The following is a 21,748-nucleotide window of genomic DNA, read 5'->3' as shown; positions in this document are numbered from 1 at the left end:
ATCCGGGAACCATGGCCCTCAAACCCAAGGTGAACGAGGTCAAAATGGAAACATCCCAAAATAGATCATTCCTTCAAATGTTCAACAGTTTATTAAAAAAAAAAATGGTTTGAATTCTCTAACTGGCCAAAAATAAAGCATTTGGCAGTGAAATGCTACTATTCACTTTAAGGAATGTAATAATTGGAGCTAAATACTTTTTACCTTGTGAAGACACCATCAACGATCCCAATTGAGGCTTCTTCTGCTGGTACATAAGAGCCAATCTGGGCCATGAGAGTAATCAGTGCAACCTGCTTTATGTAGGAGCTTTTGCCTCCCATGTTGGGTCCGGTAATTATCATTACTCTCTCCGAGTCCCCCTGAAAATTCAAACACACGCTTGACACACTGAACAGCGATTCAACGTCCTGATTTAACAGCTACAATTCACTCCATAATCGGTCATTCTTGTTTTCAGACATTCATTCATTCATTCAATCGCATTTATTGAGCGCTTACTGTGTGCTCAGCACTGTACTAAGCGCTTGGGAAGTACAAATCGGCAACACCACATCAGCAAGGGACATGAGTGGAAACAAGCAGCTTTGTTTCCAAAAGGAAATATCAAGAAACTAAGCTGCTGCTGCTTATAGGTCTCAGAAACAGTAATTTGTCAGCTACACACAGATGTTCCCGGTAGTTTAAAAAAGAGCCAAAATATTGCAAAAAGTGAGGTGACTTGGCTTGCGCCATTTTAAAGAATCAATCCTACAAACTTTCCTCGCTGGACTGGGTTTTTACCCTGTCCTTTTTTTTCTCTTCATCTAATAATAATAAAGATGATGATGATCTATCTTAATGTGCTTAACATTTGCCAGGCACTGTGCTAAGTGCTGGGGTTGACACAATGCAGTCTGATCAGACATATAAAGGGGGAGGGAGAACAGTTAGCTCCCATTTTGCTTATGAGGAAACTAGGGCACAAAGAATCAATCAATCAATCATATTTACTGAGTGCTTACTGTGTGCAGAGCACTGTACTAAGCGCTTGGGAAGTACAAGTTGGCAACATAGAGAGACAGTTCCTACCCAACAGTGGGCTCACCGTCTAAAAGGGGGAGACGGAGAACAAAACCAAACATACTAACAAAATAAAATAAATAGAATAGATATGTACAAGTAAAATAAATAAATAAATAAATAGAATAATCAATATGTACAAACATATATACATATATACAGGTGCTGTGGGGAAGGGAAGGAGGTAAGGTGGGGAGGATGGAGAGGGGGACGAGGGGGAGAGGAAGGAAGGGGCTCAGTCTGGGAAGGCCTCATGGAGGAGGTGAGCTCTCAGTAGGGCCTTGAAGGGAGGAAGAGAGCTAGCTTGGCGGATGGGCAGAGGGAGGGCATTCCAGGCCCGGGGGAGGACGTGGGCCAGGGGTCGATGGCGGGACAGGCGAGAACGAGGTATGGTGAGGAGATTAGCGGCAGAGGAGCGGAGGGTGCGGGCTGGGCTGGAGAAGGAGTGAAGGGAGCTGAGGTAGGAGGGGGCCAGGGGATGGACAGCCTTGAAGCCCAGGGTGAGGAGTTTCTGCCTGATGCGCAGATTGATTGGTAGCCACTGGAGATTTTTGAGGAAGGCAAGCTCAAAGTCACACAGCAGGCAAGTAGCAGAACTGAGATGAGAACTCGTGTTTCCTGACTCGCAGATCTGGGCTTGTTCCATTAATAATAATTATGGTATTTGTTAAGCGCTTACTATGCGCCAAGCACTGTTCTAAGCCCTGAGGTACATACAAGGTAATCAGGGTATCCCACATGGGGCCCACAGTCTTAATCCCCATTTTGCAGATGAGGGAACTGGAGCACGAGAAGTTAAGTGCTTGCCCAAGGTCACACAGCAGACAAGTGGCGGAGCCAGGATTAGAACCCATGTCCTTTGACTCCCAAGCCCGTGTGTTCTCCACTAAGCCACACTGCTTCTCCAAGGCCATTAGGCCTTGGTGTTTCTCTAACTACTAACTACTCTAAAAACATGGGCATCTGACCTTCTCCCCTATAATGTGTTGGCAGTACAAAAATAAATAAATTATGGTATTTGTTAAACGCTTACTACGTGCGAAGTACCATACTAAGCTGTGGGGTGGATACAAGCAAATTGGGTTAGACACAGTTCCTGTCCCACATGGGGCTCACAGTCTCCACCCCATTTTACAGATGAGGTAACTGAGGCACAGAGAAGTGAAGTGACTTGCCCAAGATAACACAGCAAACAAGTGTCAGAGCCATAATTAGAACACACTACCTTCTGATTTCCAGGCCATCGCTCTATCCCACTAAGCTGTTTCTAGTACAGTGTCCTAGCATCTTTTAGAGAAGGGAAAGAGGATTTAAAATTCATTTATTTATTCAATCATATTTACTGAGCATGTACTATATGTAAAGCACTGTACTAAGCACTTGGGAGAGTACAGTAAAGTACTCTCTACTCTCAATCATTTAGAAGCTGATGGCCACGTTGGTGATTAATTTGTTTCCTAACTCTTCTCCCTTCTGCTACCCAATTTCATGGCTCACCAGAACCTCCACCAGAGAGTATACAGTAAAAGGGGGAAATAACTCAAATCTACCAGTTTTGCTTTTTATTCACAGTTCCAGGAAACTGTTTGGGAGTGAAAATTGAAATTCCTGGCTGGAAACAGATTGGTGTGAATTATTATCATTGTTATTATTATTATATTTGCTAAGCACTTACTATGTGTCAAGCACTGCTCTAAGAGCTGGGGTAGATACAAGTTAATCTGGGCAGCCACAATCCCGTTCCCACATGGGGCTCACAGTCTAAGTAGGAAGGAGAACAAAATATCTGTAGATTCAAGATTGTGTGTTATTCCTATTCATCATTAGCACGGCTGACCAAAATTTGGCTCTATGCAAGTATATCTGAAAAGGCTAGAAAGCTATTTAAGGATGCAACCCCCCGCAGAGGTACTGGATTTCCAGGATATCACCTAAAACTAAACAGAAGAAAAGGGCATGAAGAAAAAAATATGAAAGAACACACTACATGGGCGATTTCAACATAATGGACACGGTGTCACTTTTTGTGCCAAGGATTACTAAGGTGGGAAACCAAAATTCATGCATTTTTTTGTGAAACGAGTGTACTGAGATCAGGCAGTAGGGATGTTTGGCAGGTGAACTTTACTAACGAAAATTCAGCAGGCTTAGGAAAGCCAGAAATAGCCAAAGTGGGGAAAGAACTCGGCCCTTATACATAGTATGAGAAATTAACCAGCTCCCCATCTTGTGTAAGAGAGGGAGCAAAATCAATTTATGTTGCACTTTCCTTGCTGAAATTGTTCCATCTCTTTTTTTTTTAAGTAGCTATTTCCAAGGCCACTTACCCTTATCCATTCAATTGTATTTATTGAGCGCTTATTGTGTGTAGAACACTGTACTAAGCGCTTGGGAAGTACAAGTTGGCAACATATAGAGACAGTCCCTACCCAACAGTGGGCTCACAGTCTAGAATGCCCGGTCATTCATTCATTCAATCATATTTATTGAGCGCTTGCTGCGTGCAGAGCACTGTACTAAACGCTTGGGAAGTACAAGTCGGCAACACGTAGAGACGGTCCCTACCCAACATGGACTGCTAGCCTGCTGTCCTATGGCCTTGAATTTTAAAGCTGTGATCATCTGAGCCCACTGTTGGGTAGGGACTGTCTCTATATGTTGCCAATTTGTACTTCCCAAGCGCTTAGTACAGTGTTGTGCACATAGTAAGCGCTCAATAAATACGATTGATGATGATGATGATCTAGACTGCAAGCTCGTCCCCTAAAATGTAAACTCCTCCTCTACACTGTTAAGTTCCTCCTCTAAACTCTAAGCTCCTCCTCTAGACTGTAAAGTTCGCCTCTAGAGTGCAAATTCCTTGTGGGTAGTGAACATTCATACATTCAATCATATTTATCAGTCATGCCACACTAATAATAACTGTGGTACCTGTTATGCATTTAGTACATGCCATGCACAGGGGTAAGTACGACATACTTGGATTGGAGGAAACAATGCAGTCAGGGGGAGCCTCCCCCAGGGTTTGCTAAAACCTGGATCTGAAATTTATTTTAATGTCTGCCTCCCCCAATAGACTGTAAGCTCCTTCTTGGCAGGAATCATGCCTGTCATCTCTATTATATTGTACATTTTCCAAGTGCTTAGTACAGTCCTCTCGACACAGTAGGCACTCAGTAAATACTACTGATTCCTTGATCGGCAGGTGTGAGTTCCCCGATAGGCCTGGAATTTCAGGACTCGGCATGAGCTACCGTCAACAGTCATGATACATTTAAAGTTCTGGCCCTCCAATAACCCAAATTTTAAAGGATATTCTCTGGCATGGCAGGGGCTAATGCTGAGAGGGTACCCCTGAACGTTGACTCTGCAGGCTATAGGGCCCAAGACGGAGGGTTGAGCCCAGCCCCTTCAAGGAGTTACCCCAAAGACAGTGGATTTTCTGATCAAAGCAGAGACTTGAAGGAGAATAAGGAGCCCACTTTCTCCCTGTGCTTCTGGGGGTTGCAGAGGGGTTAACTAATCTTTGTGGTGGGTATAATGACTGCATGAACATCCAAATGCCTCATCAGAGGCAGAGACGGAGGAAGGACCTCAGAAATATCCTTAAAGATTAACTTACTATGAGTCAGACTTCAAATTCAGTTGTGTCATTTTTCATCAGGTTACATAAATCGATTTTTTTTTACACTCTAACAGATGTTCCTTGAGAGTTTCAATTCTCCTGTATACATTACCCTCATGATAGTTAAAAGTGATTCTGACAAAAGCATTCCAAATAATTTGCAAAAACAAATTCATCATGGGTATCTAAATATAAAGCATCTATGGTTAAAGAACTTGAATTAGAGCACTAACACTAACAATTCACATTCACAAGTCACATGGTATGTCCCTTTATCTGTGTACTAGATGCTATTCTTGACCTCCAAGAAGATGTACACTTTGAGAATTTTGTTCTTAGAGATCTTCAAAGATCTTTAGGTTTCAAATCTTCCAAACAAATTAATGTTTAATGCTTCTATAACCTTCTTTTTTAAAAAATCCAAACTGTATCTAATGAAAACAACTCAAAAGAATGAAAGAGGAGATGAAAAGCTGCTAAATTTTGCTACAAAGGAAAGAGCATTTACTTGCCTAGTGGAAAGAGCATCTGCCTGGGAGTCAGAGGGCCTGAATTCGAATACCAGCTCTGTCACGTGCCTGCAGGGTGATCTTGGGCAAATCTCAATTTATCTGTGCCTCAGTTTCCTCATCTGTAAAATGGGAATTTAATGGGAATGTTCTCCCTCCGTAGACTTTGTGTCCTCTGTGGGACAGGGACTGCATCCAATCTGAATTACTTGGCTCTATCACGGCGCTTAGAGTAGGGCTTGATGCAGAGTAAGTGCTTAACAAATACCATAATAATTATTGTTGCCACACTTTTTCTCTCGGGGGCACTAGAATAACAGATTCCTCACTGCTTTACCTGGTTGGGCATGAGGCTAGGCAGAAACTCAATAGCTTTAAGAGCTCTTTGGCCCCGCTGAAAGAGACAAATTTAAAATGCAAATTTCTTGGGCACTATCAGTTCGTACGAAAGACAGAGAAATAAAGAATAAACTAGAAATCTTGCAGGAAAGATGGGTGGGTCAGTGTGATCTTTGAACCCACTGCATCAGAGAACAAATGCCATGGGTAAGTAACTCTGCCTCCTCTACAGGAGCTTAAAAAGATCCCCTCTGTTGGAGTCTAATAAGCAAAAGACTTTTCTATTCATTGGCATAATGCAATCACAAAAAGTGATCAAGCCACCCGCAACAAAATGGGTGACCTGCACAAAGAAACTTTTTAAAAGAGTCCGGGGCTGACATCTTCCAGGTAGAAAAGCAAATATTCTGAAATGGCTGTAGTGTGAGGGCAGTGAGACTATTTTCACCTCAGAGAGAGGTTTTGCATCAGTGGTAGGTCAATCTCACCTCTACGATGACACTGGTTTCAGGAATAAACATTAGCCTAATGTAGATCCAGGCAGGGCCCTACACGACTTTATTCCGATCAAGACCCAAAATCATCTCCATTTCTGTCAGAGACAAAGCCGAGCCCCTCTGAGACCATAGCTGCGTCTCGAAAATGAGAGTTGGAAAGCAATCCTTCAATAATTATAATCCACTAAAATGAGGGTTTGAGCGCACCAGTCTACCCACAGAGGAAGTTGTTCGGCAGTCGTTGAAGTGTTGGGCCCACCTACTAAAGCAATAATTTGTGGGACTTTCTAGAAGATAACTGGGAATTTGAGCCTCCAAGCACAAGAATCTTTTTCTTTGTTATCCTCCTTTGGAAGTATAGCACAAGAAAGAATTTAGGAATCTAACTAAATCAGACAAGCACCCCATATTTGCCTAACAAGGATTCTCAGCAATTTGAAACTGCAGTTAGCACACCCCAGCCCAGCCCAACCTAGGAAGCTGAGTAGCTGGAGTCCCTGAGCCCTGAGGTAGCTTGGATTTTCGCTATCGATCAAGAATCAATGGCATTGATTGAAGGTCCACTGAGGGCAGGGATCCATACTTGGGAGACTATAACAGTAACCAGACACAAACCTTAACTCAGTTCAAGAATTTGGGGAGGCATCAGAATTCTTGCACTAAGACGCGGGAATTTCTGCTGATTTGGTGGTCAGGAAGCAGAGAAGCAGCATGGCCTAGTGGATAGAGGGCAGCCCTTGGAGCCAGAAGGACCTGAGTTCTAATCCTGGCTCCGTCACTTGTCTACTGTGTGACCTTGGGCAAGTCACTTCACTTCTCTGTGCCTCGGTTACCTCATCTGTACAAATGGGGCTTAAGACTGAAGTGGGATACGGTCTGAGTCCAACCCAAATATCTTGTATCTACCCCAGCACTTAGTACAGTGCCTGGTACATGGTGAGTGTGTAACAAATACCACAATTATTATTATTATTATGGTTCCATTACCGAGACCCGCTTGGGAGTGTTTTGGAACAAGAGTCAAATGGGGCTGGTTTCTCTGTGACAAAACTGTCCCAGCCCCCTTTCCCAAGGGCATTCACTTCAGGAACTAAGCAAAACCCAGGACCCCCGTGAGTAAATCTACATAAATCCGAGAATGGACCTAACTTTTCCCTCACTCTAATTTATTTGGGGGGCAATCTACCATAATAATAATAATAATGATGGCCTTTATTAAGCGCTTACTATGTGCAAAGCACTGTACTAAGCGCTGTACAAGATACCAATTTAGCAACTTTGCATTTAAAAGCAGGTTTATGGTCCACAGATCTTCTGGGGGGATGCAAAAAGTGTGAAAGTTCAAGGATCGATAAAAACTGACACTACAATAAACTCACATAGGATAGGATTCAGCAAATTCAACTATTAAAATGTTTTTAAGGTGTTATTTAAAAATAAAATGATATTCAAAAAGCATGAATTCGACGTAATATCAGTGTGGTCTAATGGAAAGAGCACGAGCCTGGGAGTCGGAGGGCCTGGGTTCTAATCCCATTGGTAAGTTACTTCTCTGTGCCTCAGTTTCCTCATCTCAACTTGTTCTCCCTCCTACTTAGACTGTGAGCCCCACCTGGAACAAGGATCTTGTTTCTACCCCCAACCTCTTAGTACAGTACTTGCCACCGAGTAAATGCTTAACAAATACCATAATCGGTATTATTATTAATGGAGTCTCAGTGAGGACACTTTAAAAGTATATTTGAATTAACTCCCACTAATTATTTTAAATCAATGCTTTAGTAATAACTAGCATTATTCCTATATGAATCAATGTACTACAAATACACTTCACCATAGCAACCATTCTATATCAACTCCTACACTTCTGTTAGGAAGAAAAGTATATAAAAGCAACTTGAAGTTCTGAGGTATTTTGAAGTACACAATTCTGGTGGAATAAAAGACTCATTTTGCCAGGATTTCAATCTAACAGCTTCAATGCTTCCTTAAAATTTGATTTCAATTAGCAAATGGATTTCCAGTTTCTTAAAGAAATATTAATACAATAAATCATCATCTAAAACTACAAAAACTTCACCTGGGATAGGAATACTCTAGTGAACTCTGGATGGTGATGCTTAAACCTTCAATAATTACATGTCAAACTGCACACGGTAAAGAATAATCCAATAACATAATTTTGCCAACAAATGATTCTCTCTTTTGGTTTAGGACTCAAAAGGACATTCTTTTATGCTTGCTTGGTGCTGTTTTTAAAAAGACATTAAATAACTAGGACTTAGTCAAATTTGATAAGCCAAAATAATCATTTTCAAACAATAACTGAGAAGGCTACAGAAATTAAAACCCAAGATACAATTCATTTATTTTAATCTCAAAATCTCTACTAATGCCCTAACTTCTTATTGCCCGAGATATCACCAGTCTTCAGACACAAATTCCTCATTAACGAAGCCAAATGAGCTTCTTTTTAGAAGATGTGCAATCTAGGGATAAGAGGAGGGGTATATAAGACTGAGGAGCAGTAAATTACTGGTGTGATTCCAACAGAGCACTTATTAAAGTCAGCCTTTAGCATGTTACAGTTTGGGCTTGCACAGCTAGAGCAAGTACTTTGCTGAATCTTTTAATCATCTAAACACAAACACACACACAGTTGCAAAGCCGAGGGTTTGAGGGGGGCATATCTGTTGTTGAGTGTGCCTGGAAATGCAGGGAAATGGAGGAAAGGGATGTCACTGTGTATGTTCCTGGCCTGGTCCCAGGAATCCTGGGGAAGCTGATGCCAGGTTATCTACATTCCTGTGATCCTGCCCTGATCAATCAATCAATCGTATTTATTGAGCGCTTACTGTGTGCAGAGCACTGTACTAAGCGCTTGGGAAGTACAACTTGGCAACAGATAGAGACAGTCCCTACCCAACAGTGGGCTCACAGTCTAGAAGGGGGAGACAGAGAACAAAACAAAACATATTAACAAAATAAAACAGAATAGATATGTCCAAGTAAAATAAATAGAGTAATAAATATGTACAAACATATATACAGGTCAGAGGTCATAGGTTCAAATCCCGACTCCGCCAATTGCTAGCCGTGTGACTTTTGGCAAGTTACCTCACTTCTCTTTGCCTCAGTTCCCTCATCTGCAAAATGGGGACCGAGACTTTACTGCTTGGGCTCAGGTCTGCCAATTGAACACAAAGGGAACTAAGCAGTTCCTTCATGTTCTAATGGTGACCTATTCACTTGGTACTAATAAAAATAAGCACCTAAACCACACTGGCAACGGGAATACTGTGTCTATGAATTCCTCAGGGGCAAAAACTGCATAACTCCAAGCACTGAATACAGTCCTCTGCACATCACGAGCACTCAGTGTTGATAATGATGATGCTGGTGCATGAGCAGTGGAGAATACTCAGAAAAGGGCAACCAAAATAATCAAGGGACATGAGATGCTTCTGAATGAGAACAGACTGAAAAAAACTTAAGCCTCTGTAGTTCAGGAAGATGAAGGGACACAGGACCGAAGTATGCAGGTTCAATCAATCAATCAATTGTATTTATTGAGCACTTATGGCATGCAGAGCACTGTACTAAGTGCTTGGGAGAATATGGTTTAACAATATAACAGAGTTGGTAGACACTCCCTACCCGCATGAGCTTACAGTCCAGAGGGGGAGAGAGACACTAATATAAATGAGTTACATACATAACTCATAACTCATTGAGAAGCAGCGTGGCTCAGTGGAGAAGAGCCCGGGCTTTGGAGTCAGAGGTCATGGGTTCAAATCCCGGCTCCACCAAATGTCAGCTGTGTGACTTTGGGCAAGTCACTTCACTTCTCTGAGCCTCAGTTCCCTCATCTGGAAAATGGGGATGAAGACTGTGAGCCCCGTGTGGGACAACCTAATCACCTTGTAACCTCCCCAGCGCTTAGAACAGTGCTTTGAACATAGTAAGCGCTTAATAAATGCCATTATTATTATAACGTGCTGAGGGGGTGAATAAAGGGAGCAAATTGGGATTACACAGAAAGGAGTGGGAGAAGAGGAAATGAGAGCTTAGTCAAGGAAGGCTTCTTGGAGGAGATGTGCCTTCAATAAGGCTTTGAAGTGGGGGAAGAGTAATTGTCTGTCAGATATGAAGAGGAAGGGCGTTCCAGGCCAGAGGCAGGACATGGGCAAGAGATTCTGAAGGATATAGCTAGTTTGAGCAAATAGTATTGTTCTCCAAATTCCACACTAAACTACTACTATGATGATCCAAGCATGTCCCACCTTGACTACTGCATCTGCCTCCTTGCTGACCTCCCCATCCCCTGTCTCCCCTCTCTCCAGTCCACGCTTCACTCTGCTATCCAGATCACTTTTCTAAAAAGCCATTCAGTCCACCTCTTCCCTTCTGGAAAACCTCCAGTGATTAACCAACCTCCTCTGCATTACACAAAAACTCCTAACCATCGGCTTTAAAGCACTCAATCAGCTCTCCCACTCCTACTTTGCCTCGTGAATTTCCTACAATCCAGCCCATATACTTCACTCCTCTACTGCCAACTTACTTACTGTACCTCAATCTTGCCTATCTCACTGCCAACTCCTTCCTCACATCCTCCTTCTGGCCGGGCACTTCCTCCCCCTCCATATATGACAGACCACCATTTTCCCAGCTTTCAAAGCCTTATTAAAATCCCACCCTCTTCAAGAGATCTTCCCAGAATAAGCTCTTTTCTCCTACTCCCACACTTCCTTCTGCGTTGCCTCCACACTTGGATCTGAACCCTTCAAGCACCTGATATCCACCCCACCCTCAGCACTTACGCACACATCCGTAATTTAATTTATTGTCTATCTCCCCAACTAGACTGTAAGCTCCTTGTGGGAAAGGAAATGTGCCTATCAACTTTTGCATTCCACTCTCCCAAGACCTTAGTACAGTGCTCTGCACACAATACACATTCAATAAGTACCACTGATTGACTGACACCAGAATCTTGGGTTGTCCATTGAACTTTGAAGTTATTACAAACAAAAGGTAATGATTTTTCTTACAGCATACGGAATATGTAAACACAGAAAGCTGTGTAGGTCACCTTAAGAGGAATTGGGATAAATTCACTGATGAGAGGTCTCTATAAGTCACAGAGGGGAAAGTGATGGATGTCAAGGAAGGAAGCAGCACTGCCAAGTAATTGAGCTGGGTGGAACACAGGTATGACCCAGCAGTGGTGTTTCTTTCTTATGTTTTTTGAGAGATAATGGATCACTAAACAAGGAGAGCTACATAGCAGGGAGAGAAGAAAAGATAAAGGAACAGGGAGAGAGGAGGACACATAGCAGGGAGAGAAGAAAAGATAAAGGAACAGGGAGAGAGGAGGAGGAAAAGGTATTGCATCCATCTAAGCTGGAGGAAGATTAGGTTTCATTTTAGTTATTAATGTGACATTCTCCTTTTAGACTATGAGCCCTTCTAGACTGTAAGCCCGCTGTTGGGTAGGGACCGTCTCTATATGTTGCCGACTTGTACTTCCCAAGCACTTAGTACAGTGCTCTGCACACAGTAAGCGCTCAATAAATATGAATGAATGAATGAATTTATATTTGTGTTTTCTGTCCATGGCTTTGTGTCGGGGCAACAAGATGGCTAACATCAAGAATAGCATCAACAACTAGGTTCATCTAGTTGATATCTAGATATCAACTAGGTTCTAAACTGGAGCATAGAGAGAAAAAGCAAAACCTTCTCTAACAGCAGAAACAATGGGTTTATCTCATTTAATATAAGATCCAATACTGCACCATTGCCACAATGGTACTTAATAAATTATTTTAAAGGTGGTAATTATAACGAAGTCATTTAAAGCTGGAAAATTCTTTTTCCCATTTTATTTCCACGATAGTCAAACACTTACTGATAAATGAGTACTATTGGGCACATACTGATCTTGCTCTTTCAGTAGCACATCAATCACGGGGTGCCGGCCATTTTTGATGACTATTTTTCTCCCTTCATCTTCCACAGTTGGTCTACAAAAGAAATACGCTTTAATTTACGAGAAGTTCAAATCAGACTTACGGAATAGCACAAAATACAGTTTAGCCGGCAAACCCCCCCTGAAATCTGAACCCCTTTCCAGTTTTGTGATGGAGTGTCTTCTATTAGCCCTGAGGACTATTTTTAATTACTTTTCACTGGCATAGAAATAAGATCTCATTTATGCAAAGGGATTATATGTTCAATATCAAGCTTTGTGTGTTTTGTGCTCTAGGCTCAAAACACTAGTTCCCCAGACTAAGTTTCTGTTCCAGAAGGTTCCACCCAAAAGTCACGACAATAAAGTACAGGCCTGGGACTCAGAAGGACCTGGGTTCTAATCCTGACTCCACCACATGTCTGTTGTGTGACCCTTGGGAAAGTCACTTCTCCGTGCCTCAGTTATCTCATCTGGAGAATGGGGATTAAGACTGTGAGCCCTACGTGGGACAGGGACTGTATCCAACCTGATTAGCTTGTATCAACCCCAGCACTTAGTACAGTGCCTGGCATACAGTACGCACTTAAATACCCTTTAAAAAAAAGTACACAGAGCTTCATTTTCTGTACATATTTGAATTTGAGCTTCATTTTCTGTACATATTTGAATTTGAGCTTCATTTTCTGTACATATTTGAATTTCATGGGGTCTAAAGAAGGCAGGAACAGTTTTCATGTGTCACATCTGGGTCAGAACAGTAAGAGGCTGGGAAAAAAAGAGGTTTCAGAAATAAGTGTGGAGAAATGAGGACTGAGATTTTTTTTTTGCAGCAAGGACGCTGGTTCGGGGAATGGAGCAAAGATTGGGGGAGTCAATTAGAAATAACAGGAAATTCTGATTTAGATGACTTTCTTGTACAAAATATTTCACATACAATTTCATGTGCACTGTACTAAGCGCTTGGAAAGTACAGTTCAGTAACAAATGTAGACAATCCCTACCCAACGGGCTCAGTCTTGAAGTCACCATTATATTGATCAGAAACAGCCATAGGCTATGCACCTCATATTCTTTTCTTGGTAGCAAAATAATTGATGATGATGATGGAGTTTCCCATTTGGAATGCTATTCAGTAAGTCTAAAGGTTCGTGCAGCGCTATCCACACCCTCTCGTCCCTCTGAGTCTGTTCTCTACCACTCACTAGAACCACTCGTATTCAGAATCTGCCAGAACCCCTCTACATAGGGATTTAAAAGGGTAGAAGTGGATGGCAATTCTCTTATCAAATTACAAGTTGAGGTAGATCATGGAGTGGATCATGGGGTAGAGGGGAAAACACCATACTTGCTTGCATAACTGCCTCGACTACACAATTGCCCCACCCCAATTTTTGAGGAAGAAAAAGAAAAAAGATTATTTTTGTACCCTGTAACTGTAAGCAGTGATAGTGACATGGGCCAGGGAAGAAGGAGACAAGTAAGAAGACTGTGAGCCCACTGTTGGGTAGGGCCCGTCTCTATATGTTGCCAACTTGTGCTTCCCAAGTGCTTAGTACAGTGCTCTGCACACAGTAAGCGCTCAATAAATACGACTGAATGAAAGTAAGAAGGCAATAATGCAGCAGAGGGAGGCTCGCATTTAAGGTACAGAACAAAATAACGAAGCAAAGATAGACTCGTGCTGGGGAACTGGGGGTGTTTCTTCTTAGAAAGAGGCACAGGCCAGGGGAGGAGAAGGGAAGGGGGTGCTCATTCACTGAAGCACTTAGAACAGTGCTTGGCACATAGTAAGCGCTTAACAAATACCATCATTATTATTACTACTGTCCATAACAGGGAAAGAGTCTGCTAACTCTGTTGTATTGTACTCTCCCAAGCGCTCAGCACTTACTCTGCACACAGTAAGTGCTCAGTAAATATCTTTGATTGAATAACATTCATTCTTTCAATCGTATTTATTGAGTGCCTACTGTGTGCAAAGCACTGTACACTAAGCGCTTGGGAGAGTACAATACAACAACAGACACATTCCCTGCCCACAATGAGCTCACAGTCTAGAGGGTAGAGTGCAAGTCAAGTAAGAGATGTAGTCTCAACTGCCCTCTTCTTATTCATTCATTCAATCGCATTTATTGAGCGCTTACTGTGTGCAGAGCACTGTACTAAGTGCTTGGGAAGTACAAGTTGGCAACATATAGAGCCGGTCCCTACCCAACAGTGGGCTCACAGTCTAGAAGGGGGAGACAGACAACAAAACATATAAAACAAATAAAAGAGTAAATAAGTACAAGTAAAATAGAGTAATAAATATGTACAAACATATATACATATATACAGGTGCTGTGGGGAGGGGAACAAGGTAAGGCGGGGGGGATGGGGAGGGGGAATAGGGGCAGAGGAAGGAGGGGGTATTCCTTTCCTTCTACCCCTTTTCCTCCTTTTTTTTTCATTCTATTCCCCTTATTTCTCAACTTCATTCTTATGACTCTGCATAATAGCACCAATTATGGGGCAATTATGTGCAAAAATAAGCAGCATGGCTCATTGGAAAGAGCCCGGGCTTTGGAGTCAGAGGTCGTGGGTTCAAATCCCAGCTCCGCCACTTGTCAGCTGCATGACTCTGGGCAAGTCATTTCACTTCTCTGGGCTTCAGTTCCCTCATCTGTAAAATGGGGATGAAGACTGTGAGCCCCCCATGGGAAGACCTGATCACCTTGTAACCTCCCCAGCGCTTAAAACAGTGCTTGGCACATAGTAAGCACTCAGTAAATGCCATTATTATTATTATTATTATTAAAAATACAGTATCTCTTGTCTCATAATCCTTGAATCTAGGAGGATGCACAATCAGTATCCCAATTTTACAAAGGGAAGAGTTGGGCCCATTAGAGTTTAGAAGTTACTACTTCTTCTTAAGTTTGTAATTTTTATAACTGGATAGAATATTTGGGGGATTTAAAAAATCCTTCAACGTGACGGTAGATTTGTTTTCATTAACTGTCGCCGGCAAATTTGCGGTTGGCATTTCTTTCCTAAATGCCTTCAGTTTTTTGAGAAAACATACTGCAAGGGCCAGAGTTCTGAACACTGAGTTCCTTTGTTCTGTAAAGGAGCTCCCTTTGAAGTCCTCAGAATCATAGCATTGCTGAAAACGGCAAATAAGGCAACAGGTTTCCATTGACAATGTGTTTTAGATGCTGATGACCATTAAAAAATAGTGGGTTTCATCATACAACTATTTATATTAGGACTCTACTAAAACAGTGGGAAAAGGACCTCCTCCAATGATCAAACTTCAGGAAAGCTTCAGCCATGGAGAAGAAAGGGAACCATTATAAGACACCCTACATTTATGCTAAATATCAGGGTTGCAGTTGAAGGGGTTCTGTGTGATAAAAGCTCAGGCCCACTTTTTCCTGGAATTGATCAAAATTGGCTTTACAAGGAAGGTACAATGCATACATACACTTTACATTTATTTTAATATTTTCTTTACAAAATGCTAAAATAATTAGAATAATTCTGGTGACAAAGCAATAAAATGAGATGAACTGAGCTAAATACCTGCAATAATCTCCTTGTTTAGCAACCTTGGCCAGTGAAAAAATGCAGTCGACAGTTGCCAGGTGATGAACTGCCTTACAGAATGAGTGATAATGTTCACTGAAATGACTAAAAAGGAAAAAAAAAAAAAACAGAAAAAGTGAGCAGATTGATTTCTCAAAGACATATCTATAGCATTATGAATTGATCTTTTTAGATATTAAGTGGAATGACACAATATGCAGACTGTAAACTCACTTTGGGCAGGGTATGTGTCTACCAACTCTTTTATATTTTACCCTCCCACAGCTTAGTACAATTGTCTGCTTATAGTAAGAGCTCAATAACTACAACTGTTTGATTGACTGATTGGTATAACTGCCAGATAGTGATAAAAAAAGGAAGCTCCTTTCTACCTTAACAAAGGCCACACCTTATTTAATCATTGCTCTCAGCAAAAGGAAGGTACATATATAGTTTGGGGTGAAATCACACAAACACAAATGACCCATTCAGTAGTTTGCCAGGGCACTAATAAAATATTGGAATAACTGTTTATTTCTGAAGAAGTGGATTGTTCAATATCAACTTTTCATCGGTAGCTATGAAATCTATTTGATTTTTGAAAATATACATTTTAAAATCTGAAATTTTGATAGTGACCCATTTGTTAGTTAACATAAAGATCTGGGATGAAAGATCTCCAAGTCAAAGATGCAGATTACTTTGAAATTAAAAGATCACTAAGGGAAACAGGTAATTTCTATCATATACAAAAAGAAAATCTACTTTCTTCAAACACATTACTTTCTTTGTTGTTTTTTTTTCAAATATTGAGGTCACCAGGAACTTTCTTTTGATATATGGCTCTACTCAACTTTTATCACTTGTAACAGTAAGGCATGGGGATTGCACAGATAATTGAAATCATACATAACATACTTCAGAATTGACTATGTTGCCAATTTGTACTTCCCAAGTGCTTAGTACAGTGCTCTGCACACAGTAAGCGCTCAATAAATACGATTGATGATGATGACGACTATAAAATAACTGTGGTATTCGTTAAACCCTATGTGCCCAGCACAGTACTAATAAAATAATCACACTGGACACAATCCCTGTTCCACTTGGAGCTCACAGTAAGTAGGTAGGAAGTAGTACGTAGGTGGTAAGTAGGAGGGAGAACAGGAATTTACTCCACATGTTACAGATGAGGAAACTGAGGCACAAATAGAGGGAATTGCCTATGGTCATCTGCAGTCAAATGGCAGAGTTGGGATTAGAAAAAATCCTGGTCGTCAGACTCCCAAGCTTGTGCTCTTTCCATTAGACCACACTGCTTCCTGCAAACAACTAAAGAAAGGAACTCCAGGTCATAATTAACTGGAAAACATGTACAGCAATGGAATCTCCTTGGTTTCTCCGATCCCAATCCCGGATTTCCCTGGGCAGAGACACATGTGTACCTATTTACTTTTAATAATGATGGTATTTGTTAAGCTCTCACTATGTACCAGGCACTGTACTAAGCACTTGTCTCACCCTATAAATGCCCCTGATTTCTCTATTGTTCATTCTTCATGGATAACTATTGTCTTAGGCTAACCACCTTGAACCTAAACTAGGGTTGAATGTGTCACATAATTCCCTGAAAATATGAACAATGAACTCTCTAACAGGTTGGTGGTGGTTCCTTGTTTCCTCTCCTGCCCCACAGAATGCACCCCAGGGGGCCTGTCTGTCATCCCAATCAATCAATCAATCACATTTATTGAGTGCTCACTGTGTGCAGAGCACTGTACTAAGCGCTTGGGAAGTCCAAGTTGGCAACATATAGAGACAGTCCCTACCCAACACTGGGCTCACAGTCTAGAAGGGGGAGACAGAGAACAAAACCAAACATATTAACAAAATCAAATAAATACAATAGATAAGTACAAGTAAAATAAATAGAGTAATAAATATGTGCAAACATATATACATCCCAGGTATCTCCACAACTCTACTTTTCCTGAACCACCTCTCTGTGTATTAGGAACACCAGGAGCAACAATCAATCAGCCAATTGTATTTATTAAGTGCTTACTGGGTATAGCCCACTGCACTAAGCGCTTGGGGGAGTATTCATTCATTCATTCAATCGTATTTATTGAGCGCTTACTGTGTGCAGAGCACTGTACTAAGAGCTTGGGAAGTACAAGTTGGCAACATATACATACGGTCCCTACCCAACAGCGGGCTCACAGTCTAGAAGGGGGAGACAGACAACAAAACATATAAACCAAATAAAATAAAATAAAATAAAATAGGTTAGGCAGGCAAGACCCCTGCCCACAAAGAACTTGGTGTTCCATTAACCGTTTAGTACCCAAACGTAATCCTGATATCAGGACTCTGAAACAGTTCCTTCTTCCAAGAAACAATCTCAATCAGTCTGCATGAGCTGGTGTTTTCTGAATCATAGCTACTTGACAGTTACAGAATGTCTTGAGGTGACCAGTGTGCCCTCCCTAATAATAATAATAATAATAATGGCATTTATTAAGCGTTTACTATGTGCAAAGCACTGTTCTAAGTGCTGGGAAGGTTACAAGGTTGTCCCACGGGGGGCTCACAGTCTTAATCCCCATTTTACAGATGAGGTAACCGAGGCCCAGAGAGGTTAAGCGACTTGCCCAAAGTCACACAGCTGGCAATTGGCGGAGCCGGGATTTGAACCCATGACCTCTGACTCCAAAGCCCGTGTTTTTTTCCACTGAGCCACGCTGCTTCCGTCACCCCCACTCCCACCCAAGGTGTCTCTGGCCCTGCCGTTTTCCCTTCCAGAACCTTTCTCAGTGAGCAGTTCATAATCAGGATGCAGGTTGGCAAACCTGGAGACAGGAGAAGCTACTAATCCCCATTCGGGAATTCTGGTGGGGGCCTACTTCGCTGCTGTAACCCATACAGAAAACTAAAACTAAACCAGAAGTGTTTCAGGGAGTCTTGCCATGGATCGGGACACCTGAGCAGTCTTCCTATGTGGGTCACAGACACAGAACTGGTTCCAATTTTACATCCAGATTGGGATGTCACCTGGGGCTCTGTAAACCAGTATCCTGGAGAAACAGCAGTAAATCTACTGTTCCACCAGCTGACCTGCCAGCAATAGAGTTGGCAAGTGGGCAGAGAACCCACTTGGAGAAGGGGTCTTAGGTACCTTACAGATTATCTGAATTGGTCAAACAATGCACAGTGTTACAACCGGAGCTTACTGTTGTTTTTTTGTAAAAACAAAAATAAGATTAAAAAAGAAGACAGTGAAGAAGGTAAAAAGATATATGGCAAGAGGTTAGAATTAAGAGGCCTTCCCAGACTGAGCCCCTTCCTTCCTCTCCCCCTCGTCCCCCTCTCCATCCCCACCATCTTACCTCCTTCCCTTCCCCACAGCACCTGTATATATGTATATATGTTTGTACATATTTATTACTCTATTTATTTATTTATTTATTTTATTTGTACATATCTATTCTATTTATTTTATTTTGTTAGTATGTTTGGTTTTGTTCTCTGTCTCCCCCTTTTAGACTGTGAGCCCACTGTTGGGTAGGGACTGTCTCTATATGTTGCCAATTTGTACTTCCCAAGCGCTTAGTACAGTGCTCTGCACATAGTAAGCGCTCAATAAATACGACTGATGATGATGATGATGATAAGAGCTTTGAAAACTAGGTAAATTACAAAATCACTGCTACTGCAGTCTATAGCAGAGGTATCTCAAATTACTTAATATAGTTTTGGAAAAAAGCTTCTAAAGGATGGCTCTTGAAAATATGCTCGAGATGTGGGAAGCTTAAGGAGCCTGTATCCCAGTCTTAGGCAACTAAAACTTGCAGAAAAAGGATGAAAACCGGTGCAGGGAAGCGGATCTAAAAAAACTCCGATCACAGTTTTCTCAGCTTTCGAAGAGCTTCAGCATTCGGGTAATAGCCAAGGCAGTGATTCATGGACTACAGAAAAAAATCCCCAGCACCAGTGTGTTTAGTACAATGCCAGTAATGTGTGCTTATTCAGTGAGCAAAGACTGATGAGCTTAATTTCAAAAGATTAAAAATAAAATCAGTGCGCACATGTACCCAACTACTTTAGAGCAAGCCAAAAGAAATCAAAGCAGCAAATTCTACTTTTCTTCTGACAGAAAGATTTTCCGGTCTACTTCTCATAGCAAGAGAAGGATTCTATTTTTCATTTCAAACTCACTCTAGAAAATTTAGCCATTCAGTGTTGCAGTCAAGGACTAGCTGCTCCCGGAGCTGATTCAGATGTCTGTAATTTTCAACAATAAAAGGAGAATGGAAGCGGCTGACAGCTTTTGTGCTGGAGAAGAAGAAAAAAACATAAATAGGATATCAAGGTTACGAAAGAATCTGTTATGCCATCGCTATGGAAAATTAGAGTAGTTCTTTATTATTCTCTGGTGAGCCTTGAAAATAAATAAATGCAAAAAGGGAACATTCTATTATTGTTGTACTGAACTTTGTTGATTCTAATATTCTTCATGGTGAATAAAGTGCATATTTGGATACTATATGGTGCAGTCTGTGTAGAAGGCTTTAGAAATTCATTTCTCAATATAAAACCTGCTTGGACAAAAGGCAGAATTTAGAATTTTCTGATTATCAAAAGAAAGCCCTTTCCTTTTTAAAGGATTAATGGATTAACTTGTGGGATTTCTACTATGCCATAAATGTAAAGTGAAGCAAAAAAGTGACTTCTAATGACAATCTCAAAGAAATGTTTGTTTAGTAATATGCACTTTGGCGACTCGGTTTTCCTCGGAGGGGCTTTGAAGGTGGTGGAGAGCAGTAGGAGCTGGGGCAGTTACGGGCTGGGGGGGTGGACATGAGCAAGAGATTGGAAGTCGGGGGAGAGATCAGAAAAAAGGCACAGAGAGCCGGTTAACTTGAGAAAAATGAAGCATGCACACTGGAGTGTAGCTGGAGAGTAGTAATAATAATAATGGCATTTATTAAGCACTTACTGTGTGCAAAGCACTGTTCTAAGAGCTGGGGAGGTTACAAGGTGATCAAGTTGTCCCACAGGGGCTCAAAGTCTTAATCCCCATTTTACAGATAATAATAATAATAATGATGGCATTTATTAAGCGCTTACTATGTGCAAAGCACTGTTCTAAGAGCTGGGGAGGTTACAAGGTGATCAAGTTGTCCCACGGGGGCTCAAAGTCTTAATCCCCATTTTACAGATGAGGTAACAGGCACAGAGAAGTGAAGTGACTTGCCCAAAGTCACACGGCTGACGAGTGGCGGAACCGGGACTTGAACCCATGACCTCTGACTCCAAAGCTCATGCTCTTTCCACTGAGCCACACTGCTTCTCATAGGTAAGTAAGTTGGAGTTCAATAATCTAATATTTTAAAAAAACACTCTTTTTTATGAATGAATTGGGAAAGTTATGGATTTTTATACATACCTTCCAACCTTAGCCCAATCAGATGGTATGGATGATGCGAGAGAATTCTTCACTTCTATCATAAACTAAAATTAAAAAAGAGATAAAGCTACATAACTACTAATAAGATGTCACCATATTTATGAAAATGCACTTACCTCAAAACTCCGAAGACTTATTCACTGACAGTCTTGGATGATTATCCATATATTTTCAAAAGGCTAACATTTTGTAAATACAGGTGAAGTTAATCAAATCATATCTGTACTGTAATTGACAGCAATGTATCCAAATATATATGTAAAAAATGTGAAATTTGTGTAAGTCATCAACTCAGCAATAATGATACATATTGTCCCAAGTCAACATGTTTACCGACTTTCCTTAAAACAAACTAAAAGAGCAACTTGATGTTGAACATGCCAGGCTGACCCTGGCGGGCTGAATGATTAGCACAATATTTGAAGAGAAACCATTTTTAACTTTTCATTTTCATTTCTAAATATTAATTTCGTATCACAGAATCTTTCTGAAGGCTAAGACCCGTTTCCCTAAACAAACAGCAGTGCAAATGAGCACCAGTACATCATAGCAGATGAATACGAATCTTAATGCAAATCCAAATTACAAGGCTTTGTACTTCTTTAGGCTTCTGGTATTCCCTGCTAATGGTTGCAGCATCACAGTAATAAGGAAAAGTGCTTCTGGCTTCAGACATTTGATGACATTAGGGATGATAAAAAT

At 41.3% G+C, this 21,748-nt stretch overlaps 1 protein-coding gene across 1 annotated transcript in view; it reads right to left on the bottom strand.

Moving 5' to 3' along the window:
- Window positions 1–21,748, bottom strand: part of MSH3 (mutS homolog 3) — a 132,018-nt gene that overhangs the window by 33,308 nt on the left and 76,962 nt on the right. Inside the window, exons 16-20 of the mRNA XM_038765562.1 lie at window positions 21,026–21,090; window positions 19,795–19,911; window positions 15,574–15,681; window positions 11,947–12,061; window positions 205–362 (exon numbers count right to left, since the gene is read on the bottom strand). Of these exons, the coding sequence (XP_038621490.1) occupies window positions 205–362; window positions 11,947–12,061; window positions 15,574–15,681; window positions 19,795–19,911; window positions 21,026–21,090 (563 nt within the window). The remainder of the gene's footprint in view (window positions 1–204; window positions 363–11,946; window positions 12,062–15,573; window positions 15,682–19,794; window positions 19,912–21,025; window positions 21,091–21,748) is intronic.

This window comes from Tachyglossus aculeatus, chromosome 23 (genome assembly GCF_015852505.1).
Source record: "Tachyglossus aculeatus isolate mTacAcu1 chromosome 23, mTacAcu1.pri, whole genome shotgun sequence".
NCBI lineage: Eukaryota > Metazoa > Chordata > Mammalia > Monotremata > Tachyglossidae > Tachyglossus > Tachyglossus aculeatus.
The sequence above is the reverse complement of the archived record's forward strand: the minus strand, read 5'-3'. Positions and strand labels throughout refer to the sequence as shown.